Source organism: Quercus robur, chromosome 9 (assembly GCF_932294415.1).
Source record: "Quercus robur chromosome 9, dhQueRobu3.1, whole genome shotgun sequence".
Classification (NCBI taxonomy): Eukaryota; Viridiplantae; Streptophyta; class Magnoliopsida; order Fagales; family Fagaceae; genus Quercus; species Quercus robur.
In genome coordinates this window covers 56,342,215-56,369,664 of record NC_065542.1, presented here as the reverse complement: position 1 = coordinate 56,369,664, position 27,450 = coordinate 56,342,215, and the positions used below count along the sequence as shown (strand labels likewise).

Below are 27,450 nucleotides of genomic sequence, written 5' to 3'. Positions count from 1 at the left end.
CTATAAATTTATGTAGAAGGAAGCTGTTTATTTAAGAATGCTTGCTTTATCCATGTAAAACAATCAGACATGACAATTCAATAATATTGAATAGATGTATGTTGCTGTAGAAGGATAGTACCTTTCAACCTTTTTATGCTCTTTGATTTTGTCATTTTTATTTATTTATTTTATTATGATTTAGGTCTGTTTCTCTATGTTTATATTTCATATAATTTTGAAAACAAAAGGCAGAGATAGTTTTGGGGTCATGGAGAGAGAAAGACTGAAGCGATCGGATGAAGAAGAGGATACCCTTGCTCACAGTACCAAGAAGTTTAAGGATAGCCATCGTGTTGATGGAATGAGAGAGAATGATAAGGGAAACAATGTGGAGAGCTATAAGGATAAGTTGGTGGGTGCAATTCCTAGAGCATTTGCGCAAGCTTTTGGCTTTGATTGCTCTATGCAAGAAGACGTGGAATCTGATAACGAAGAGGATAGCGATCAGGATGGAAACATTAGAGTTGGATTTTCAAAGGAAGAGAAGATGCGCATGAGAGCTCCTTGGCAAAAAGCACTTATCATCAAAACTTTTGGGAAGAGAATGGCTTTTTCTTTCCTTGTTGAGAGGGTGCGGAAAATGTGGAGTCCGTGTGGTGGCATGGACTGCATAGATTTGGGATATGATTATTATCTTGTGAAGTTCGAATTAGTGGAAGATGTTGATTCTATCCTTAAAGGGGGTCCCTGGTTTATTGGTCAACAATTTCTTGCTATCAGACAGTGGGAGCCAAAGTTCAAGGCCTCCATGGCAACCCTCTCATCGGTAGCAGTTTGGATAAGGTTACCTGAGCTGCCCATGGAGTTCTATGAACCGAGTGCTCTTAAAAAAATAGGGAGAGCCATTGGCCCAGTCCTCAGAATTGATTCACACACAGCTAATTGGGAGCGAGGTAGGTTTGCTAGACTATGTGTTCAAGTGAACTTGGACAAGCCTTTGGTAAGGAAGATATATATTGGCAAGATTGAACAATGTGTGCTCTATGAGGGTATTAATGCCCTCTGCTTTTCGTGTGGTAGGATTGGGCATAAATTTGAAGCATGTCCGTTCATTGTTAGGGAACAATACAAGGAGCGAAGTAAGGACCAGTGTGAAGTGCACAATGAGACGCCAACTACCCAGGAGGAAGATGGGTTGAAGGATAAGGAAAAGGATAAACCCCAGGAAGACTATGGGGAATGGATGGTGGTTAGCAGGAAAAAAGTGAATAGTAGAACAAAACCAGTGCAAAACTCACTGGAGATGAACCATATGGCTGACGTTCAGCTGACGCAAACGTCCTCTGCTACAGCTGCCAAGTCTAGAGTGGCGAGCCAGTATGGAAGGAGTGGCAAGAGAAAAGCTCTGCACACGCAATTTGCTGTATCGCAGAAAGGGACCAATGTGATGGCTATGTCTAGTCAAAGCCAACCAAAAATTGGGAAGGGTACCAAGGAAAAGGGTGTACGCGCCAATTCGAACCAGAAAGTAACTAATATTGTTGGGATGCAGTCCAATGTGGTGGGCCAGAGCAAGAGTAGTGGAGTATTTGTGTTTGGGTATGAGGCAGAGCTAGGCCCATTTTGTTTTTCTAGCCCATTCAACAATAAAGCTAACCTAAATGACATAAAAGAGAGCTCTGTATCTGAGCTTTCTGGTAGCAGCGATGGAAGACAAAGGGAAATGGGCGATTTTTTACAAGGGAAAGGTGATTCCAGTGGGGGAAGAGACAATTCATTGGATAAAGCAAGATCCAACAGAGGTATGGGGCTGGTTCGAGCACGATCTGATGGTGGCGTGGAAGAATATGTTCCCGTTAACGGAGAAAACGAGCTAGGCCCATTTTGTTTTTCTAGCCCATTCAACAATAAAGCTAACCCAAATGACATAAAAGAGAGCTCTGTATCTGAGCTTTCTGGTAGCAGCGATGGAAGACAAAGGGAAATGGGCGATTTTTTACAAGGGAAAGGTGATTCCAGTGGGGGAAGAGACAATTCATTGGATAAAGCAAGATCCAACAGAGGTATGGGGTTGGTTCGAGCACGATCTGATGGTGGCGTGGAAGAATATGTTCCCGTTAACGGAGAGAAGCAGGCAACTGAGGTATCTGCCGATGAAAGACGAAGCATGGATCATGACTCCAAACCTGTGGTGGAGGTTCTTGACGGATCGACCTCCAGTGTCGGTGCCTCCGGTGACAAGCTCAAGGTCATCAGCCACAGGATCAGACATGCAGAACTCGGAAAAATTTATGTTAGAAGCGGAAGTGGGGTGGACAGAGTCAAAAGTCACAATAAGGAAGAAATTGTTAACCATTCCGGTGGAATGCTCGTTGATGGGCAATCTACACAAGGTGAAAATGATCCAATTTGCCAAACCAGAGATGAATGGTACGTTACTAATCAAGGCTACTCAGGAAGAGATAGGGATAATAAAGCATTCGGTGACTCTATTCCGAGGGATTTGGGAGTCGAGGAATGAGTTGTTGGAGTTATGGAGGTCCAGAGACACTGAAGACTCTTCTTCTTTGTCTGAGTTCGGCGTTTCCTCTTCTTCTTCTAAAACTATGAATATTCTGATTTGGAACTGCAGAGGGGCTATGAAACCCCAATTCAGAAAAACGGTTATGGATTTGGTGGATTGGCATTCACCAATACTCATGGTGATCACGGAAACTAGAATGAGTGGTGCAAGGGCTAATGAGATTATTGAGGCTCTGCCTTTTGATGGGTATGCAGTGGTAGATACAATTGGGTTCGCTGGAGGAATTTGGATGCTATGGCGATCTGACTTGATGCATGTTGAAGTCTTGGCAGCTACTGAGCAAGAGATTCATGCGCTAATTCGGGTAAGATCTCAATCTTTTAGCTGGTTAATTAGTGCTATTTATGCCAGTCCTAGATTTGAAGAACGTTTCATTCTGTGGAATAATCTTAGGATATTAGCAAATATGCATGACCTGCCTTGGGCACTCATGGGTGATTTTAATGAAGTTTTGTCTGCTGAAGAGAAGTATGGAGGGAACCCGATTTGCCAGAGAAGGGTTAGAGCTATAAAGGAGTGTATGGATGAATGCAGAATGATGGACCTTGGTTATACAGGTCCTACATATACCTGGACTAACAAGAGGGAGTTGGATAATTTAATTTAATGCAGGCTAGACAGGTGCTGGGTTAATCCGGGTTGGAAGAATTTTTATCCGGAAGCTAATGTAACTCATTTAGCTAGAATTAACTCAGATCATTGTCCTCTATTATTGAACTTAAATCCTTTTTTGGGTTTTAATGCTGACATGCCATTTAGATTTCAGTCTATTTGGCTGAGTCATAGTGATTTTCCGGCAGTGGTGAGGGATGCTTGGGCGGATAGAAAGGGTGATCTTTCTGAAGCTATTTCTAATTTTAAAACCAAAGCTCAAAGATGGAATAGAGAGGTCTTTGGTAATGTTTTCATAAGGAAAAAGAAGATTCTGGCGAGACTGTTGGGTACGCAAAGAGCAATAGCTCACTGCCCTTATAGTTTTTTAATTAATCTTTAAAAGCAGCTGTCGGAGGAGTACAATTTAATTCTTGAACTTAAAGATGAGCTTTGGGCTATGAAATCCAGGACCAATTGGATAATATCGGGGGAGAGAAATACAGCATACTTTCATATTTCTGCGCTCAATAGGAGAAGTTAGAATAGAATCACCTGTGTTCAAAACAGTGAGGGTGAATGGTGCCGTAATCTAGAGGAAGTTAAAGAAATTTTCAACTCAAGTTTCAAGAAGCTTTATAAGTCAAAGCAAGTTTTCTGTCCTATTACTCCGCAATGGAGCTCGGATTGGTGTGCTAAGCTTAGTCAAGAGGAAGCTGGTAGCTTGACCAACATTCCTTCGGATGGGGAAATATGGAATGCCCTAAAATCTATGAAGCCTTACAAAGCTCCTGGTATTGATGGGCTCCATGCTAGCTTCTTTCAAAGATTTTGGTTGGTGGTTGGGGATTCGGTGAAAAGAGAGATTAAGGAAGTATTCATAAGGCAAAAGGTTCCTGAGTATCTAAACCAGACCCTTGTTGCCCTAATCCCTAAACAACCTGGTCCTGAGACGGTCAGTCATTACAGACACATAAGTTTATGCAACACAATATACAAGGTCATTTCAAAGATCATTGTTTTGAGGATTCGACCACTGCTGCCATCCTTAATTTCCCCAATGCAGACTGCCTTCCTTAAAGGGAGAAGGGGCACGAATAATGTAATAATTACCCAAGAATTAATTTATTCTCTTAGAAAGAGAAAGGGAAGGACGGGATATATGGTTATAAAGGTTGATCTGGAGAAGGCTTATGATCGCCTAGAGTGGTCATTTATCAAAATAGTGTTGGAGTATTTTGGGTTTCCGGAGATGTTGATAAATTTGATCATGTGCTGCGTGTCTACTACTACCACTTCCATTTTGTTCAACGGAGGTAAGCTGGACTCCTTTCAACCCTCGAGAGGAATAAGGCAGGGAGACCCTATATCTCCCTATTTATTTCTTCTATGCATGGAATTTCTTGGGGCCCAAATCACTAGTATGTGCGAGGATAAGAGATGGGATATGGTTAAGGCATCAAGAAGTGGGTCGAGCTTCTCCCATGTTTTCTTCGCTGACGATTTGATGCTTTTTGCTAAGGTTGACAGAAAAAATTGTGAAGCTATCATTGACGTGTTGGATAATTTCTGCAATCTTGTTGGGCAGAAGGTGAATCTGATCAAATCAAAGATTTTATTTTCTCCTAATGTGGCTTGTAGGAGAAGGAGGAGCATTTGTAGGAGACTTGGGATTGTCGCAACCACCAACCTAGGAAAATACCTTGGTTTTCCCATTATTCATCAAGGTAGAATTGGTAGTGCGTACAATTTTGTGGTTAATAAAATACAGAGCAAACTGGCTGGATGGAGGGCAAATTTATTGTCAAGGGCTGGTAGAATGGTGCTTATTAAGTCTGCAGTAGCTCCTGTGGCAGAGTACTACATGCAATGCCAAGCCTTACCTGTTAAGGTTTGTGATCAAGTAGATAAGCTTATAAGGGACTTTTTGTGGGAATCAACAGAAGAAAAGAGGATGCACTTGGTATGCTGGGATAAGGCAACTCTCCCTAAAGAGCTTGGCAGGTTGGGGTTGCATAAAATGAAGGAAAGAAATAATGCCATTCTTGCAAAGCTTTGTTGGAGATTAGCTTGTGAAAAGGAGGCTCCATGGGCAAAAATGCTTGTGGCCAAGTATCTTTCAACAGGCAGATTGACTGATGAAGGAAGAAAGCTCCCATGCTCTAGTTTTTGGGCGGCTTGTAAGAGGGGTGGTCCAATATATGTTAAAGGGCTGAAGTGGTCAGTGAAGAATGGTGAAACAGTGAAGGTTTGGACTGACTTTTGGCTCCCAATGGGCACGCTGAGATCTCTCATCAAAGGGCCATTGTTTCGTGAGGAAGAGCTTATCACTGTAAAGCAATGTGTTGATCATAATCATGAATGGCAAGATGATTGCTTATCCTTTGATTTACCCGACAATATCCTCAATGCCATTAAAGCAACTCCACTGTCTTGTAATAATGAGGCAGAGGACTCGCTCCAATGGGCCTACTCCAAGAATGGATTTTCTCCTTGAAGTCTGCGTATTTGTTGGCTAAAGGGCTTAATCCTTTGAAGCTTGATGCAGTTTTGGTGGAGTGGGTGTGGAAGGTTGAAGCTCTTCCTAAGATTCAATTTTTTCTTTAGCTTTGCTTACATAACAATGTGCCTACCGGAGAAGTTTTGGGGTTGAGGGGCCTGAGTCTTGATACTGCTTTGCAGTTTGTGTCACCGAAGCAATGAATCAATTGATCACTTACTGAGGGGCTGCGAGTTTGCTAAGGACTATTGGCAGCAACTTCATTTCCCGATCTGCTTGAGGGAGAATTTCAACTTATCCATTGGTGAATGGCTCGAAGTAAATTGCAAATCAGATATTATATCTAGGTGGATGGGTATCCCTTGGAAAATGTTGTTTCCCATAGGAGTGTGGAATTTATGGCTGCATAGAAATAATTACGTTTTCAAGACAGGCAAGTTGGAGCGGTCATATTACAAGAAGAGCATTAAAGATAGTGCTGAATTTTTCTCTGTTGGAAGGAATGCCAAGCTGCCTAAAGCTAAAATTGTTATTGAAGCGGGTTGGGAGAAGCCTCCAATGGGATGTGCGAAGCTAAACACAGATGGATCTGCTATTGGGAGCACTGGACGTGCTGGTGGTGGTGGTGTCATTAAAGATCATGATGGGCAATGGTTGAAAGGCTATGCGAGGCCTCTTGGGTGCTCCAATAGTTGTATGGCAGAATTGTGGGCTTTATGAGATGGGCTTCTATTAGCCAAGAAGATGGGTCTTAATAATCTAATTATTGAGATGGATGCATTGAGTGTTGTTTTGTTGATGAATAATAATACTGCCAACTTGTTAATGGAACCATTACTAACTGATTGCAGGAACCTGCTGAGCGAGATCCCCAGCAAGCAGATAGTTCACATATATAGGGAGGCCAATCAATGTGCTGATGCATTGGCCAAGCTTGGTGCTAGCAGTGTAGACTCTTTTGTTATCTTTTTGTATCCACCGCCTGTGGTGGAAAGTATAATAGCTTCTGACAAAGCTAGTCTACGATGTAATAGACTTATTAATTATTAAGTTTAATGAAAATTCCATTACTGACCAAAAAAAAAATATATATATTTCATATAATTTTCTCATCAAAAAATATATATTTCATATAATTTTATTTATGAGAATATTAAATAAATAATTTTTTTAATATTTAAATGTAAAAGGCCCACCAATTTTGATTTCTCTAAAAAGTATAAAGCCGGCCCTGCATTGTTGTCACTCGACTTGTGGAACACCTGTGCTTCCTTCAATCACGTAATAAATGAAATTGAAAAAAAAAATACTCTTAAGTCAAAGGGAAGGAAACTCTATCCAAAACAAAAATATAGCAATATTAGCATATGCATTACGCTATCTGCTGCACTCACCAACGCATCTTGTAGTGGCCGGCAAAAATACCTATTTTATCCATAAGCACACACAGCATGACATTCCAATCTTTTAGGTAGGAAGTGACTTTTACCTTTTCTTCAATTTCATCATATGTGTACACTCAAAAACAATATTTAGTTTGCTTTCAAAAAAAAAAAAAAAACAATATTTAGTTTAAGTTTTTCAAGTGATTATTTTAACTTTTTTTTTATACTAAATTTAAATATATTAAATTTAATTATTATTAAAAATGATAAATTATTTGTATTGTATATATAGTTATGTGTTTGAATTTAACCAAAATTTTTAAAGTATACCATTGCATTTAAATAATTGTACCTAAATCCAAAAAAAAAAAGTTTTTGCTTTTATATCAATAAAACAATTCAATGGCATTAAATGGCTGTATGGTCGCTAGATGCCAAAGTCTACCCCGTTGATTAAAGTTTGATCATTACTACAGTGACTTTTGCACACAGTATCTTCTGCAATTTTCAATTTAGCATGAAATGGAGAAGCTAATAGCATTCTCATCAGCTCTCTCATAAAAAATGCCATTTTGACACATCAAAATCCTACTTTATCATTTTAGTACATCATTTTACAATCTACCATTTATCAGATGTTCTATACTTCAATTCTATACATTAAAATAATATTTACACCACATTAAAATAATATATTAACTCCACTCATCAACAACAGCAACAACGACATAGCCACCAATGCCGCAACAACGGCCACCAACAACCACCATGGCCTCAACAACCACGGCCACACCAACAACACCAACAGCCACCACAACCACCAAATTACAATACCACTGCCACAACTAACCTACAACCCGGCACATTCACAACCCTCAAAACCCATCCCAAATCAAACAAATCCAACCTCCAATCCCTCTAGATAAGCCTGAACCTCACAACCTACCGGCAACAACAAAAAAAGCCACCACCACAACCCATGAAAATCAACCAATAGCCACAGCAATAAAACCCACGGCAACCAAAAAAAAAAAAACCCACCATCAGAAAACAAAAGATAAGAAATGTCTCACACTGTGAGAGATCGGCGGCATGGGGGTGGATTGCACGACAAGCTCGGCGGTGTGGCGTGGCGTGGCGGATGGTACGGCAAGCTCAACGGTATGGCAAGCTCGACGGCGCGATGTGGTGTGATGTGGTGGATGGCACGAAGCTCGGCGGCGCGGCGTGGTGGTCACTGTGGTGAGATCAGCGTGGCTGTGAAAGAGCAACAGAGAGGGCTAGACAGAGATGAGAGTTGAGAAAGAGAACCAGACGGAGAGAGAGAACCAGGCGGAGAGAGAGATATGTCTGGGGGAGGAGAGAGAAAAAGCATATAAAATAATAGTAAAAATTTTGGCACATTTGTCCGTACCGTCTCAAATATGAGACAGTACTGTAGCCGTGTGTTAAAAATTTTGAGATTTGAGATATCTAATGGTGGTTGATTTTTAGTGTTTGGTGTGTCAAATGCCAAATATTTGACATTTGACACACCTGATGATAGTGCTCTATATCATTAGAGTGTTCTATTATATATATATATATATTTCTATTTAATGGGTTTTTAAGCTATTTAAGCCGTAAACTTTACCTTCTCAAACAAAAAAAAAAAAAAAAAAAAAGCCGTAAACTTTAAAAATATTCACATCATAATGTGTAAAAATTATTGTGATATCCCAAATATTTGATTTTTTTTTTTTTGAAATTTTGAAATTTTAGAAGATGTTAAACATGTATAATCTCTAACTAACAAAGTTTTTGTATAGTTTTTTTCTTTTTTGAGAAGAAAGTTTTCGTATAGTTGATTCTCCTTCTATGCATAGGTAACCCATAAACCTTTGGTTTGTTTTATTTACAAACTTCACCTCCACAACAACAACAACAAAAAAAAAAAAAAAAAAAAAAAAAAAAACCATAGATTTTTTTCAAATTTGCATTCTTTCTATTCGAATTATATATATATATATATATATATATAACTGGAACTATTGACTTTTTGTTGACATTTCCAGAACTTGCCACATCATTATCATTTTATAATTTTTTGACAAAATTATATTTTATAATTTTTTTTAGTCTTATCTTCTTTTCCTATAATTTCTAAGTAGCAGCCACTGCCCACCATTACAGTCTTTTTTATTTATTTAAAATATACATCCTTATTAATTGACACCTATATGAGAAACTATTCAAATTCTACTACAATTTTATTTGTTCATATCCTATCAAATTTTTTTTTTTTTTTTTTTGAAATAAATGATAAAACAAAAGTAGCCACCTCTCACCATTATGGTTATTTATTTATTTATATATTTAAAATATGCATCCTAGGTTGATACCTATACGATACTTATTGAAAACTATTTTAAATTATAAAATAATTTTTTTATTAATTTTTAATTAATAGTTTTTTCATGTAAGACTCTATTTATTTTTTAAAATATATATAATTTTAAATTTAATTATTCCGTACACCCAACGAGTTAGCGACTACATGCCAAAATGTGATATAGAAATCCAAAAAAAATGGGACAATGTTTGTATTGGTTTTATAGACAGGTGTTCAAATCAATCCAGTCCCAACACACAACTTGCATTAGCCGACGGCCGTCAGTCTCACTTGGACACTACCTCATGTTCATACTCCTAGACTTTACTTGGACACTACCTCGTGTTCATACTCCGAAAAAGTCTAGTGACACCATTTTTCCTGGATAACTGGTCCATACCTTGTTTTCATAAAAATTATGCTAATGTCATGTAAAATTTGTATCACAATTCGTCATGTGGGTAAATTGTAAATAGTGGGTAAATTGTGAGTAATAGAAAAGTGACCCTACATGGATTCATTATCGCTTCTCTGCTAACTCACAACTCGCAGTATAAATAAGTTGTGGTACAAATTGTGCTGCTTTATGTGGCTGTAGCATAGCTCGTCCCCATAAATGCCAACTTTTCCTTCACGCTCGTGATCTTGATAAGAATCTTGATAAGAACAACAACCTCAATTGCTGGTCTCTAAAAGTTCCTAGTGAAATAATTCCATTACAAAGCACCACCACCAGCTTTATTTTAGATTCATTCACATACTTGAGAGTTGAGATTCCAACCCATACTCTCTCTCAATATAAAGGAAAAAGAAGTTATGGGTAAAAATGAGAGGGAGGAGAATGGTTTTGATCCAGAAAATCACAACCAGGAGGAGGGGGAGAAGAAGAATCATCTGAAAGAAGAAGAGCTGTCAGTGGAGAGGATATTTGAGAACCAAGAGGTGCCATCATGGAGAAAGCAGCTGACAGTGAGAGCCTTTGTCGTGAGCTTTGTGTTGAGCATACTGTTCAGCATCATAGTTATGAAACTCAATCTCACCACAGGTATTATACCTTCTCTCAATGTCTCTGCTGGACTCTTGGGCTTCTTCTTCGTCAAGACTTGGACCAAGTTACTTCACAAGTCTGGCCTTTTGAGACAGCCCTTTACAAGGCAAGAAAACACTGTTATCCAGACCTGTGTTGTTGCCTCCTCCGGAATCGCCTATAGCGGTATGCTTTCTTTTCTTTTACCCTTCACAACTACTCTACTTTCTTGTTTTGATATTATTTCTGACATAAATTAAATGGATTATTTAGAAGTCGGGTTTTTGTGTGATGGCAATGCCTCTTCCTTTGCACATATTCTTAAAAGGTTCATTGTTATCCATGGGCCATTTTAGTCCTCATCTTGGTTCCCACTGACCATGATCTTGTATTTGTGGTTTGAGAGACAGGCAGAAGTTATTTGCTACTCTTTTTTTTTTTTTTTGGGTAAAATAACTGATTAATTGTATTAGAAAACAAAACAAAGTAATACAGTGGGGAATCCATACGCAAAGCTTTCCAAAATCTGGGAGCCCGGGAGGGGTTCATGACAAAGCCTGCAAAAGAGTTTTTCGCTGCCCACTTACACAAGGCGTGAGCCGATACATCCCTGGGGACCCAAACAAAAATACAAGATTCAAAAGAACGTGAGAGATTGATTATATCCTAAATTACACCTTGCACTTTCCAGTTGGAGTGTGTACCTCCTAAAATAAAATAAAAAAGACAATAAAATTTTTTGAATCACCCTCAAAAATTACTCTGGGGAAGTACAAACATATTGCTCTTTTATAGTTGAAGAGCTGTGTAAGAAACACATATAACTCTTTCATGACAAGTAGTTCATTCTAATACACCTTTTTCCCCATTTGCATTTTACATTTCCACATTAAGATGTGCTTTTTTTTTTTTAAGTCTTAACATGTAAAATATATCCTGCGCTAATCAAAATTATTTTTATAATATACAAAGAGCTGAAATTTTAACTTTAGTGAAAGCGAGGGTGTAAATGAGGCTCGTTAAATATATCATTGGGATGTTTCTGCTTGGTTGAATTTTAAAAATAGTGGTTTACACCTTTAATCAAATCCCCACTTGCCCTTGCAAGTTTCATTTGAACAGGCTTGACAAAATTGAGCTTTTTTTTTTTTTTTTCACAGACCTGCATTATTTAGTAGTTTAGTACACATCTCAGCAGAAATTTAGTAAAGCCTAAGCTTAGTTGTTTTTCTGTGGCAACTGGTGGCCCCTTTTTCTATCATTGCATTAGAGTTCTCTGATATTGTAAGTCCATAATCAACATAGGTACTCCAATTTTTTAAGTCCTAATACTTTCAACTTGGGTACCGTTTATCCAAAAATAAATGTTGTGTCAATAACCTATGTAATATATGGTGATTCCTTAAATATATATGAGATTTAATTTTTCCTTCTATTTTTTTTCTTGTACAAATGTTTAACTTGTCCAAATATCATCTGGAAAGTGGAGTGTTGCACCAAAACTCAAAGTTTTGTTGTGTCAAGTTTCTAAACATGTTTCATGATGAAAATATGACCCAATCTATACGACAAACAAATTTTTTTTTGTATAATTTAGAATCAATAACATTTTTCTCGAACTTGACTCTTACTGGTAGACTGAAAATTCTATCTTTTAATTGATATGTACTGACAGGAGGTTTTGGAAGCTACCTCTTTGCAATGACTGAACGTATAGCCAAGCAATCAACAGATACACTTGATGTCAAAAAACTATCTTTGGGATGGATCATCGGCTTTCTCTTTATAGTTAGCTTTCTTGGACTCTTCTCAGTGGTGCCTCTTCGAAAGGTAAGCACAATATTTGTGCATTTTCAGTGAATATACACTTTTCATTGATGGGGAAAAAAGAAAAGAAAAGAAAAACAACTTTGGAAATAAGTTCATTGAACACAAGTAAACTTTGTCATAGTGCTTATTTTTCTCCAATGATGTGGATTACGGTTGGTGTCAGATTATGATAATAGACTTCAAACTGACGTATCCAAGTGGTACTGCAACTGCTCATCTTATCAACAGCTTCCACACACCTCAAGGAGCCAAGCTAGCAAAGTAAGGCAGTGTGGCACTTAATGGCTTCTAGTTAAATGCGAAATGAAAATTTACAATATCTTTCTTCGGTGATTCTACTTTTCCAGGAAACAAGTGAGAGAGTTGGGCAAATTTTTCACCTTCAGCTTTTTATGGGGTTTCTTTCAATGGTTCTATACTGCTGGAGATAATTGTGGGTTTGCAAGTTTTCCTTCATTAGGGCTTAAAGCATTTGATAACAGGTAAATCAATAGCTACCCTCCACTTTCCTTTTAATAAGAAGTTCATTTTACTTTATGTAAAGAATAAATTGCATTAGTAGGCTTTTTGCTTCAACTAAGCCCTATTCTTTATGAATGTTTTGGCTAATACTAATTCGTGATTATCTGCAGATTTTATTTTGATTTCTCAGCAACATATGTTGGTGTAGGAATGATTTGCCCCTATATTATAAATATATCAGTTCTGCTTGGAGGGATTATTTCTTGGGGTCTGATGTGGCCCCTCATAGAAGATAGAAAAGGTGACTGGTATCGTGCAGACCTCGGCTCAGGCAGCCTTAGTGGTATTCAAGGTTACAGGGTAAATTCCCACTCAAAGAGACAATTTCATGGAGGCTTTTTATTTATTGAAAAAATTAATTTATTATAGCTTTATACAGGTATTTATTGCCATAGCCATGATCCTGGGAGATGGTCTATATAACTTCCTCAAGGTTCTAAGTCGAACCCTCTTAGGTTTGTTTCATCAGCTCCGGTACAAAGATGTGAGCTCTGAACTCCCTGTTGCAGACCATTCTTCTGATGTGAGCTCTCAGTCTCAGCTCTCATATGATGACAAGCGACGGACCCAACTCTTTCTCAAAGATCAAATTCCAATAATGTTTGCCGTTGGAGGCTATGTTGCTATTGCTGCCATCTCTATGGCCACTCTTCCACATATCTTTCACCAACTGAAATGGTATTACATATTGGTCATCTACATATTCGCACCCGCATTGGCTTTCTGTAATGCATATGGTTGTGGGCTCACCGATTGGTCCCTTGCATCCACATACGGCAAGCTTGCCATCTTTATTATTGGAGCTTGGGCGGGTGCCGCACATGGTGGAGTTCTTGCAGGCCTGGCAGCTTGTGGAGTAATGATGAACATTGTCTCGACAGCCTCTGACTTAATGCAGGATTTCAAGACTGGCTACTTGACACTGGCTTCACCCCGTTCTATGTTTGTGAGCCAAATAATCGGCACAGCAATGGGCTGTGTGATTTCCCCTTGTGTGTTTTGGCTATTTTACAAGGCCTTTGATGACCTTGGGCAACCTGAGAGTCAATACCCTGCTCCTTATGCTGTTGTGTACCGCAACATGGTTTTGTTGGGGGTAAAGGGCTTCTCAAGTCTGCCAAAGAATTGCCTTATACTCTGTTATGTGTTCTTTGGTGCAGCCATTCTGATCAATTTGATTAAAGATTTGGTGGGTAAAAAGTGGGGACGGTTCATTCCACTTCCAATGGCAATGGCAATACCTTTCTATATAGGATCATATTTTGCCATTGATATGTGTCTTGGAAGCTTAATATTGTTTGTGTGGGAAAAAATAAACAAGGCCAAGGCAGATGCTTTAGCACCTGCGGTAGCCTCTGGTTTGATATGTGGGGATGGGATATGGACTTTGCCTGCTTCTATCCTTGCTCTGGCTGGGGTTAAGCCACCAATTTGTATGAAGTTTCTGTCAAGAGGGAATAATGCTAAGGTTGATGCATTCTTAGGATCATAGGGCTAAGTTTAGTATATAAGAAATGAATGTGAAGTCAGCCTGGTGCATCCAAGGACTTGTAAAATAACACTGAATTTTTTTTTAGCTTTAATTTCTGTTGTGAAGACAAGAATAGGTATAGCAAAGCAGCCATAAATGTGATCATAAGATTATGTATGTTTTTACCAAACTTTATTAACAGCAAAGTAAGGGTATGTTTGGTAATTGTTTTTTCCTTTTATTTTTTTGTTTTCAAAAATAATTTTGTATTTTTGAAACTAAAAAACTTATTTGGCAACTCAAAATGGACAAAGAACAAAAACTGTTCTCAAAATTTAATTTGTGAAAGAAACTGAAAACATGCAAAAGACGGTTTTCAGTTTCTAATTTTCAAAAGTCAATGAAAACATACATTTAATTAAATGAATCTGTCTCATTTAATGAATTTGCATTATGGTTCAAATCCTAGTAACAACATATTTTAATATTTTCTATTTTTTTTCTTCAAAAAACTATCTTTTTAATTTCAACTAACCAAACATGTTTTTGATTTCAAAAATACAAGAAATTTATTTTTTCTTTATATACCCAAAAACAAGTTTTTGAAAATAGAAAACAAAAACTGTTATCAAACATAACTTCATCTCTTCTTCTCTCTCTCCCTTGTGGGCAGATGTGAATATTTTTTCTGAAATATTGGATGACTTCTTTTCTCTGCTGCTTACATATCCCTGTTTTCCCACCACGTCTCCTTAGGTGGCTTTGACTTATAGAGAAATTTTTTAAACACTAATGTTATGGCTGGTACAGATTATGTTGTTAGTGTAACTGAGAAGTGAGAATTGATATTTTGTGAAACTTCGTGGGGATACATTTGCATCATCTCTCTAGGCAAAGATGAGAATTGCTCGAAGAATTTGACAGTGTTGGAATTAGTTGAAGAATTTGACGGCTTGAAAATATAAATTGAGTAAAATATTGTTACGGATGACATGAAATTGCTTGGGATAAGTTGAAGATGGCAGCAACAACCTTAACTAATTAGAAGTCTTATTAGATTTGGATGAGTATTAGTTGTTGGTTTTGAATAATATTACTGTGTTAGTTTTGATATAAAGCCTACGTTTGATAATAGCAATCTAATGAATATTAAGCAGAAAATTATTAGCAGTAATGCTAAGTTCGCAAGATGAGTAATTTGATTATGTGTTTATTTATAAAATCGTAATATTTAAATTCCAACTTTAAAAGGATATATGAAAAGTGCTAGTCACACTTGAATTATACTCCAAAAGAATTAGATTAGTATAACAATTGGAACTCCTTGTATCACTTATGAACCAATAAAATCTACACAATTAAGATATGAAATTCATGATCAAATCTACACAATTAAGTTATGAAATTCACAAATGGCACATTGAGATTAATTGTCATCTTGTCAACATCAACTTGCAAACATTATTACCATGTCACATCCTGAGGATGTTCTTATTTCCCAATTCAAGTTGGTCTTTCATCCTCCACCTAATTTCAAGGAGGGTCGTTAGAGCATTCACAACCAGAAATGTCATCCTATTATATTTTACTATCCCAAAAAACTACTTTGTCAATTATACCATACCATTTTATAACACACCCAACATCTCAACTTTTATTTTCCGATACAATATATTAAAATGATATATCTACAAATAAAATAATATATCCCAAATCCATCTCTATTCTCTCCCATCTCTCTTCCCCTACCATTGCAACCACCTACTCCCGCCACCCCCACCACGAACAAACCCAAAAAAGCTACCAATCTGAAACAAATCACAACCACATCATTGCCTAAAAACTAAACTTTCAAGCAGCTAAATTAAACATTTAAACAACCACAACAAATTAGAAAGCAATCAACAACCATTAAAACCACTACCATCAATCACAAACCCAACCACACCCACACTCATCAAACCCACCATCACCAAAAAAAGAAAAGAAAAAAGAAAAAGAAGCAAACCCAACACCACCCATAGCAAGCAAACCCATCACCCATGGCAAGAAAACCCAACCCATTAGCAAGCAAACCCAAAACCACCCATACCCACGGCCAAAACCCATCACCCTCTTCCAACACCACCATGCCAATCCGCGCCAAAACCCATCATCCACAACCCACCACCACAACACACCGATCTAGAAACCCAGAAACCCAACTGATCTCCACCGTCAGAAACCCACAAGAATGCACCAATCTTCATCGCCTAAAACCCACAAGAACTCACCAATCTCCACCGCCAGAAACCCACAGCCCATCACGCCGATCCACCACAATCCTCAGCCCCAGACCCACCAAGCAAAGCCACCAAAATCTGATTAGAAATCCTCAACCCCTTGACCACAATGATCACGCCTCCGTAATTGTCTCCACAAAACTCTCCTTCACCGCCACCGCAACAACAACGAAACTGCTCCAAAGCTCCAACACCTTCCCCAAAGACAGAGAGAGGAAGATGAGAGAATTCAGAGACAAATTAAGAAAGAAAGAATCTAACACAGAGAGGAGAGAGAAAGAATAAAAGGGATTAAAATATTATTATTTTGTTTTGGCATAGTGCTACAGTACCATCATACATTTAGAGAATCAGCATCCAAAAATGCTATCTCATCCCATTTTACCATTCGAAAAAGCTACTTTATCAATTATACCATACCATTTTACAACACACCCAACATCCCAAAATTCTTTTTTTTTTTCCCATTTTATTTAAATATTCTATTTTATTCTTTTTTTACTCTCTCTCTCTCTCTCTCTTCCATTTTGTCTCTCTCCCTCAACCTCTGGCACAAGAACAGATAAGAAAAAAAAAAAAAAAACCAGCAAGGTCTCTTTGGGTCTAAAACATCACACCACCGTAACCCCCACGGCAAAACCACACCATAACCCCCACGGCAAAACTACCACATCAGCCACCTGCTGATCTAAACAAACCCAATCAGCATCCACAGCACGCCACGGAGAGATTGGCTCCTTCGCGAAGGCTCTGCACGCCACTGAAAGATTGGCTCGTGTCGCTCCAAGCATCGGCGATCTGCACAGACTCAACGGCAGCGACGGACCGAAATCCACGTTTGGTTTTTGGACCTTGCATCGGAGACTCGACACCGGAGATTTCGACACAAACGGCTGCACTCACCGTCTCGGTTGTCTCAACTGAGTTCGTATATGAGAAAGTGTGATAGAGAAAGTGTGAGCTCTGATGCGGCGTGAGCTCCGATTTGGTGCATGATGCTCAACACTATGTAGTATCTGAGAAAGTGTGATAGAGAAGAGGGAGAAAGAGAGGAAAGGGAGTGAGAGACAGAAAGAGAGAGAAAGAGAGATGAGAGATGAGAGAGAAAAGTATGAATAAAATAGGAATATTATTTTTGGCTTAGTGCTATAGTGCCATCTTACATGCCAAAAATATTTGCACTTTCCCACTTTTAGCCTTCCAGCTGCTGAGCATATTTTAGGCCTAAATGCCAAATGCTGCTTACATTTGACATTTCCAAGGCCAGCTGGGGATGCTCTAAACGATGGTATAGTAGCACTATGCCAAAAAAATTTACATTTTTCCATGTTTAGCCTTCTGACTATTGAGACAAATTGGGCCTGAATGCTAAAATATGCTTATAGTTGGCATTTGCAAGCCCAGCTGTGAATGCTCTTAGTGTATAAGCCCAACAAATTTTAATCCCATTATACTGTTGTCTTATTACTTGTATACCTAAATAAAAAATAAAAAAAGGAAGACACTTACACATGACAAATAATTTGTTATAAATTCTAACAAAATTCAATCCAATCCAAAATGCCAACAGAGTTGTTGCCTTGTCAACATTCTCAGTTGGCATTGGAGATTAGGTGTAATTGATGAAGTGGATAAAGAGTTGGAGGTGAGATAACATGAAGCGTGTCTTGTGAGGGGGTAGAGACATTGGGGTGGTAGTCGCAGTGTTGTGTAGGTGGAGCCGTGGAGCATTAAGTGCCATTTAAGTCCTACTACTTACTCCAATTATTCTCTCCCTATGATATACAGTATACTGTATATATATACTTCGTAGCTAAAGGTTGCATAGGAATCAACTTATTGGATGAGTTAATTGAATATTCATTCTTCTGCAGTTCATGACATTCATGTACAAATTGGAACCAATTCTTTTATGGGTTTCATTTTTTTTTTAATTAATGAATAAAGAAAATAAGTGCGATCAATTACAAGAAGATTAGTACGATCAATTACTAATCTTATTGATCGGTTTAACTATGAATTGGAGCTTAGATTGATTTGGTCCATATTAAAAATCAGGAGAATAAAAAATGATCAAAAAGGTTCAGTTAAAACTAGTCAAATTGGAAATTCTCAGCTTTGACGAGCTTGATCTATTTTGATTCCTTTTGTAATTATTAGGGATTTTTTTTTTTACTTAAAAATATAAGTAAATTCATTTGTTAAATCCTCTGTCTCACACATTTTCATCTTCAAAATTCTAGATGAAGAATGATTCCTACTATATCATTCTCTTTTATTTCATTAAAAATGGACTTGCAATAAGCCAATAACATCCAGATGGACCTATGATTTATTTAATTTATTTATTTAGTTCTTAATTGAAATCACACATTAAAATTTATTTAGATCTCTTGTTCAACTATCAGAAACTTTACCAGTTGAGTTAACTGAAACCCACATTAATTAAGACAAGAGTTGCTAATTCACAAGAAAATGTTTTCTACCCACAAAAGAAGAAATTATCAGAATTTCTCTATATTTTTTTTTAAAAAGCCATGAAATATAATTCGTGATCAAAAGAATAGTCCAATAAATGAAACGTAGTCCAATAAATGAAACGTGTTGATATCTTCCCTTCTTCTTGTTTTCCTCTTCTTTTTGTAAATTTTACCTTTATGTTGTACGTGTCATTTTTTTTTTGGTTGATGTTATTGATATTATTATACTTCTTCTAGCCAAATTTGTTAGGTCCATTAAAAGAAAGAGATAGGTGAGCAAAAGGGGCATTTGATCAAGTGGGAATAATGTGGTTGTATGAATCAGAATGTTGTGGCTCCCTCCTTCATTACTTCCTTTGATTGTTTTAGGTTCTTTTCTTTTTAATTTTTTCTTCTTCTTATTGGCAGCAGGTCAAATGATGGTTGACAAATTCCAAGAATAAATGTGTGTAAATTGAGTTTGTTTTTAATTGTAGTTTATATATGTTACAAAGTAATTATTACTGTGCGTGTCCGAAATCCCTCAACTAATTGGACTTAGTGTTTGGGCTCACAATCTACTTGTATAGCGGGTATTAGGTATCCTACTATGGGCAATTCTTGGGCGAGCTTAAGGACAAAATTCACTCAGAAACTAGCTTCTCTTCTTCCCTCTCCCAACTTTGTTGCGTGCTCGGTTGTTCTCTCGATTTTACTCTCAATTGTCTAACCCCTCCTTCATTGTACCTTCTACTATTTATAGCTTGAGGTTAGCAGTGGAACTATGATTACCTTCTGATTCCGCTCATGTGGGTGGGGCCTAAGTTAATTATTCTTGACAAGGAATATGATTCATTAGGAATGGGAGTTGGCACATTGGAACTAGTGCTGGCCACCGAAACTTGGTTAGAAGTGCAATCTCCTAAGGAACTCCCATCTGCCGAGGTAAAGCTGAACATCATCGGCCCACTGACCGATCATGAAGTCCCCGAGGTGTATCTAGATATCGAGATCACAAGCAGTGGGCTAATGTTTTTGGGCCGATCATGACGAGATAGGCCCAGGGGTGGTACTGTTCATGGGCCTATCTTAACTTGAGCCCAATGGAAATGGGCTTCTCACCGTATGTCGTACAATAACCCCCCCTTTGATTCATGCCCTGCGGCCAAGGACGAATCAAGGACTTACGTCACTTTTACAAATCGTTCCTCGAGGATGCGAATCTTCAGTCATTAACAGAGGATGAAACCACGATTGATTTTTTATTTTTATTTTAAAAAAAAAACATCATGACAGCCTATCACATCCGGCAGTAATCACAACTTGAGGATTCGTGAACCGAGGCCACAAGTGTGGCAGTTACAAAAGGTAATTCAAAAAGGTTTTCTCGCCTTTCTCTTCATTAAATGCTTCTCCCCTATAAATAATAACCTTCTTCCCTTCAAACTATCTTTCCATTTCTTCATCCTTCTAAGTTCCTCCTTCCTGAACATATACTCTCCTCCTACCAAGCATATATCTTCCCACCGAGAGATCATTTCCTAGAACCCACAGTAAGTTCCTCTCTTGTTTACTCCTTTCCTTTGTTTAGTTTCCTTTTTCATTCTAGCTTTAAAAATGGGTTTCTGTCATCTTCGTAGAATCGAGGCTGCCTTAGCCAATTTTAGGGCTAGGTTTTCCACATAATGTCACGAAGATAGTATCGTCCTTGAGCAGCGTCCTCAAATGGTATTTTTCCCTTTAATGTCCATTTTAGAGGGTGGGGTGAGGCTCCCCATAGATCCCCTAATACTTAGAAAGCTTAGGTTTTACAGCCTGTGCCTCAACCAGCTTCCACCAAATTTCTACTAGGTTGTAAGCTGTGTTAGTCGATTAAACCAATTATATGGGCTACATTTAGACCACCATGATATAAAATATGTATAGTCTGTGCGGTAAACCGACATCGGGATATTATCTCAAAGTCAGAGATACTCGGGTGAGGCTATTATTATGCCTCCCTGATTCCAACAGGAACTCGACTGGAGAGTTTGTGCGGGTGAGCGGTAATTGGCATGCCAATGAGCTCACGTGCCCAACTTCACCCCAAGATGTTAGTCGGTATTCTTCATATCACATTTACTTTCACCATAAACACATTTTCTATGACTCATTTGTGATTGTTTTTACTATTTGTTCACATACTTATGATTTTTATTTGTGGCGATGCAGAAGGTTAAAAAATTTAAACCAGATGTCAATGCCATGCATGTACGAGACCTTAACATCTACTGAGGTCAAAGATATTCATGCATTACAACAGCCAACTACGAGCTTCCCGCCTTATTTTAGGGTGTACTCCTATTTACATGAGTTATTAGGACCCCGAACAGGCCTTAAACGTTGGCAACCCTCTGTTGTCCTACATAGATGTCCGACACCGAGGTTTCTTTCCTCTAGGGTTAACAGTAGGTGAAGCACGAGATCTTGGTCCCCAGCTGATCAGGGTAGGCTCCTTGGTACCAATGAGAGACGGATCTACTGATATTGTCTTCCACGGCTGTGCTGAACACATCCCAGTCGAGCAACCCCCTGTAGTCTAGGTTGCCGAGCAAGTTGAGGCTGAATCAGTGGATTCTTCAGAAGCTGAAGCCAAAGCCAAAGATCCAAGTGACGCCATGGTGGTACGCTGTAATATGACTGCCGACCTTTTCCTATCTGGCAGGCAACCTGCGATGTAACAAGCTCCTCCTCCTCCCCTCCCCCCCCCCCCCCCCCCCCGGAAGCCGAAAGAGGCCCTGTAATTCCGATCAGGCTCTAGGAAGGCCCAAGGACATACCCCCTAGAACTCCTTCTGCCTCCAATGCCACGGGGGTGACTATCCGAGAGCCAGTCACTTGTACTCGACCTTTTGTACAAGTGGGGTCCAATGTGGCCTCCTTTTTAACTCTCCTTGCTGCTGGGTGGCAGACAAATTTTATGCTCGGTAACTAGCCTCTTCCTACAACTTCCAGCCAAAGGAATTAGGCTACTTGTACCTCACTTGCCCGGAGTCTCAGGCAAGCCTTGCAATTGCCAGATGATGCACATTACTTCGACCGCGACAGTGACGAAGCAGTAGCGGTCAGGCTTCAATGGCACACTGTTGTGGTCATGCTTAGTCTTTACTACTATTTATTTATATATATCTCTCTTTTCTTTTTATTTATTTTGTGCTTAACTATTCACTTTTACTGCCATGCTAGGCTGCGCAATTGGCATATATGATAAAAGATCGGCTAAAGGGTGCGGCAGAGGAGGCGAATAAGGAGAAGGCTTTGAAAAAGGTTGCAGAGGCCACGACGAAGGAGAAGGGCACGACAGTTGAGAACGCTAAGGAGCGGGCTAGAGCAGTCGAGAAGGCCCGAGCACTGACCCAGCAGAAAATGGCAGAGATTGCTACTATGTTAGAGGAGATAGAGCTCTGATTGGCCGGTGCTGAAAGATTGAACTCGATCAAGGATAAGGAAATCGCCGAGCTGAAGATCGCCTTGGAGGCTAGTGAGGACAAATGGTACAATGCAAGCTTTGCAAATGTCGAAAACTCAACCGAACCTGTCATGTTCCAATCAAGGAGATATGAATTTGGTGAGGGTTGGATGGCGGCACTGGTGGCCGTGGGTGTGCCCAAGGACTCTCCCCTTAAAAATCATGATCAAGTTCCTTATCCTAAGGCTCCTCCTCCAGTTCAAAATCCCACCAATGCTGAAGATGAAGAAACTGAGAGCATGAGGGAGTTAGTGCAGGAGATTGACTCTCATGCCGAGTTGACTGACCTGGAAATTACTAGCGACCCGAACGCCATGCAAAGTGCAGTTCAACAGCTTCCCAACCCTACCACTCAGCCACCCATGAATGTTGATCCAGTTCTGCTAGACTAACCGCAAGACCCTATTGCCTGAAGAATTTTATCCTATTCTTTTCTTTGTGCTGTTTTTGTTCCTATTCTAGTTTTATTTACTTATAGTCACTAGGGTGTGGTGACAAGACAATTTTACTTCGGTTTGCCGATTGACGCTTTTTTTGTTTTTTTTTTGATAAACTCCTATCATTATTGTGGTTTATCGTATTTTACTTATTTAAATTTCTTCCTTTTCTTCATTTTGCTTGTACGGCCTCACTATAGTTGGCATTGGGTTCCTATGTTTAGTCATATTTCTATATTAAACATGGCAGGGTTGCTACATGTCGATGACAGGATCGAACCATTCCAAAGCTTTTGTCCTTAGACAAAAATGTAAGGTTTCCACTTGATTGGCGACCGGGATCAAACTGAACCAAGCTTATGTTCTTAGTTAAAATAGGAATGTAAGGTTTCCACTTGGTTGGTGAGTGGGATCGAACTAAACCAAGCTTCTACCCTTAGACAAATAGGAATATAAGGTTTCCACTTGGTCGATGATGGGGATCGAACCGAACCAAGCTTTTGTCCTTGGACAAATAGGAATATAAATTTTCCACTTGCTCGGTGACGAGGATCGAACCGAACCAAACCAAGCTTCTGTCCTTAGACAAATAGGATATAAGGTTTCCACTTGGTCAATAACCAGGATCGAACCAAACCAAGCTTCTGTCCTTAAACAAATAGGATATAAGGTTTCCACTTGGTTGGTGATCAGGATCAAACCAAACCAAGCTTCTATGCTTTAGACAAATAGGCATATAAAGTTTCCTCTTGGTCGGTGATCGAGATCGAATCGAACCAAGCTTCTGTCCTTAGACAAATAGGAATATGAATAGTTCCGAGCAACAACTTTTTCACATTACATACATATACATCATCATCCATATAGCAGTTCATACATAGTCATTATCATTATGCCTTACATAATTATTGATAGAACTTTCTCAAATTCTGAACATTCCAGGGCTAAGGAAGAGGTCTCTTTTCCATGTCTTCGAGATAGTATGCTCCATTTCTAGCTATGGCGGTGACTCTATACGGTCCCTTCCAGTTCGAAGCTAGCTTTCCGTCATTAACATCCTAGGCATTTCCCACCACTTTTTGTAATACCAAATCGCCGGCCACAAAGTCCCTTATCTTCACATCCTTGTTATACCGCCAAGCAAGTTTTTACTGATAGTTGGCTAGGTGGATAGTTGCTGCTTCTCGGTGCTCTTCCAACGAATCCAATTGCTTCAAAATCATTTCTACATTCTTGGCTGGAGAAAATCTGAAACCCATGCGCTACACAGGCTTATTTCTACAAGAATAACAACCTCTGCGCCATACCTTAGGGAGTAAGGGGTCTCACCTGTTGATATTCTCGGGGTCGTTTAATATGCCCATAGAACGTTCAGCAAGTCCTCGGTCTACCTCCCCTTAGTTCCTTCCAGCCTCTTCTTCAAACCATTAACAATTACTTTATTTGTGGCTTCGGCTTGACCGTTGCTCTAGGGGTATGTCAGGGTTGAATATCTATTCTTAATATCAAGGTCGTTGCAGTATTTGCGAAAAGCCTTGCTATCAAACTATAAACCATTATCTGACACGAGAGATTCCGACACCCCAAATTGGGTCACTATATTTTTTCACATGAACTTCTTGACATCCACATCTTGGATATTAGCTAGTGCCTTGGCCTTAACCCATTTGGTGAAATAATCCATTGCCACTAACACAAATCTTCGATTTCCCGTAGCTCGGGGAAATGGACCAATTATGTCTAGCCTCCATTGCACGAACGGTCAAGGATTGCTAATCGGATTTAAACTTCCTGCAGGTTGGTGTATCAATGGGGCGTGCTTTTGACATTGCTCGCACTTTTGGACATACTCAGCAGTCTCCTTTTGAATTTTGGCCACCAAAACCCTTGGGTCATTGTTCAGTGAGCCAAAGACCGTCCTCCCACATGGTTGCCGCAAATTCCTTCATGGAGCTCGATCAAGAGTTCATCAAGTTTGTTGGGATAGAGGCATAACAAGTAAGGTCCCCCAAAAGATCTTCGGTATAACCTACGATCCTCAAACAACCAGAACTGAACAGAAACTCTACGCACCTTCTTGGCTTCTTTCGCTTCACTTGGCAGACGGTTTTCAACTAGAAACTCAGCAATCGGGTCCATCCAACATGGCTTGTATGTCGAAATAGTGGAAACGTTCACTTTCACATCTATACTGGGCTCCCTCACTACTTCTGCTTTGATTAGCTGCGGTATTTCCTTGGTTATTGATGATGTTAACGTTGCCCAGGAATCCGCATGTCTATTCTGTCCTCGGGAGATTTGAACTAGTCTCACCGTTGAAATTGATTCATCGTTTGTTTTACTAACTTTAAAATATCAATCATTCGAGGATCTTTGGCCTCAAAGCTACCGTCCACCTGACTAACCACCAACCGAGAGTTCGAATATATTTCTATATTTGTCACTCCAAGACCGAGTGCTGCACTTAATCCGGCAAGTAGGGTTTCATACTCGGCTTCATTATTTGATGCCTTGAAGCCCAACCTAAATGAATGCTCCACCCTTATTCCCTCCAGTGTCACTGAAACAACTCCAACCCCCGCTTCCATTACGCTGAACGCACCATCCACAAACATCTTCCACAGCTGAGTTTCCACATAAAGCACAATCTCGGTTTCCCTTCATGGAGTGAATTCTGCAACGAAGTCGGCAAGAACCTAACCTTTGATCAAACTCCTAAGCCTATAACATATATCAATGTACCAAGCCTAGTCCCCTACTTAGCTATCCAGCCTATGAAGTCGAATCTTTTAAGTAAGGGCTGTAGCGGATACTCGGTCAGCACATACACCATATGGGCTTGGAAATAGTGAGGCAGCTTCCTGGTCGTGTGTACCAGCACCAACGCTAACTTCTTTAGGGTAAATATCTCGTCTCTGCATTGACCAATGTCTTACTAATATAATGGATTGGCTTCTATACCCCTGATCTCTCAACAATACCACACTCATTGCGTGCTCGGACATTGACAAATACATAAACAAATCCTCACCTACTTCCAAGGCAAACAATATCAGTGCACTTACCAGATGGTTCTTCAAATCCTTAAAAGCCTTTTCACATTCTTTGGTCCACTGAAAGCCCCTCCATTTCTTCAGCAACTAGTAAAATGGACAACACTAATCAGCAGACTGCTAAACAAATCGGTTTAATGCCGCCAATATACCAATCAACACTTGCACCTCCTTCGGATTGCTCGGTGGCTTGAGCCATTTTATAGCACTTATTTGATCGAGATTCACTTCTATTCCTTGGTGGGTAATCATGTAGCCGAGGAACTTGCCAGCCCCCACATCGAAAACACACTTATTGGCATTGAGACACAATCTGTGCCACCTAAGCACTTCAAAAATATTTGCAAGGTCACTAACGTGCCCTTGATCCTCCTTGCTCTTTACCACCATGTCATCGATGTACATTTCCACTGAGCTGATCTTTTCTCTAAACATCCTAGTCATCATCCTTTGATAAGTGGCCCCTGCATTTTTTAGACCGAACGACATTACCGTGTAATGGTAGTTGGCTTCAAGAGAAATAAATGACGTTTTCTCCTAATCCTCTGCAGTTAGAGCAATTTGGTGGTAGCCCTGAAAAGCATCCAGAAAACTCATATGAGGGTGTCCATAAGTGGCGTCCACCAACTAATCAATCTTTGGTACCGGGAAAGGATCTTTCAAACGTGCTCAGTTCAAGTCGGTAAAATCCACACATACCCTCCATTTACCATTCTCCTTCTTCACTACCATGGTATTGGCCAACCATTCCAAGAAAAAGACTTCTTTTATTGCCCCCGCTTCTTTCAACTTCTTAACTTCCTACTTAACAGCTTCAACGTGCTCTCTAGCCGACCTCCTCGGTTTTTGCTTTTTAGGTGGGTATGATGGGTCCACATTAAGTTGGTGGGTTTTTAATTCTAGATCCACCCCAGGTACCTCGTATGGACTCCAAGCAAAAATGTCAAGATTCTAAACTAACAATAATAGCACTTTCACCTGATCCTCATGCTTCATACTTGTTCCTATTTAGAAACTTTTATTCTCATCTGGCAATATACTTACCTTAATAAGATCCTCGGCACTATCAACCCCCTCGTTCCCCTTAGGGCTCCTGTAATTGCTATAAGGGGACATCCTTGGCAGAGTCTTTTTGTTTTATTTCTCAGTTTACAACCACTACCAAACACTATCTCGCTATTTGCTGATTTCCTCTCATTGTTGCAATATCATGGTCAGTGTGAAACTTGACTTTAACATGCAAAGTGGACGGGACTGCCCCCAATGCGTGAATCCACGGCCTGCCAAGAATTGCTGTATAGGGTGAGAATGAACTAGCTACTATGAAATTCACCATTACCTCCTTTCCCTCCATGTTCACAGGAAGCGAGATTTGCCCTTCAGGAACCACCATCCGACCATCAAATCCCACTAAAGGTGTTTCGTATTTGGACAAATCTTCCATCTTCA

At 39.3% G+C, this 27,450-nt stretch overlaps 1 protein-coding gene across 4 annotated transcripts in view; it reads left to right on the top strand.

Moving 5' to 3' along the window:
* LOC126699210 (probable metal-nicotianamine transporter YSL7) overlaps window positions 1-27,450 on the top strand; it is a 63,206-nt gene that overhangs the window by 18,896 nt on the left and 16,860 nt on the right. The window contains exons 2-7 of one of the 4 annotated variants that reach the window (XM_050396894.1): window positions 10,356-10,626; window positions 12,116-12,270; window positions 12,434-12,531; window positions 12,618-12,752; window positions 12,903-13,092; window positions 13,172-14,488. The exons of 1 other annotated variant lie outside the window; for it this stretch is intronic. In XM_050396894.1, coding sequence (XP_050252851.1) covers window positions 10,356-10,626; window positions 12,116-12,270; window positions 12,434-12,531; window positions 12,618-12,752; window positions 12,903-13,092; window positions 13,172-14,284 — 1,962 coding nt within the window. In that variant the 3' untranslated portion in view covers window positions 14,285-14,488. Of the gene's footprint in view, window positions 1-9,970; window positions 10,627-12,115; window positions 12,271-12,433; window positions 12,532-12,617; window positions 12,753-12,902; window positions 13,093-13,171; window positions 14,489-27,450 lie in introns of those variants that run through there. 2 more of the 4 variants (XM_050396896.1, XM_050396898.1) reach the window with 2 other exon arrangements.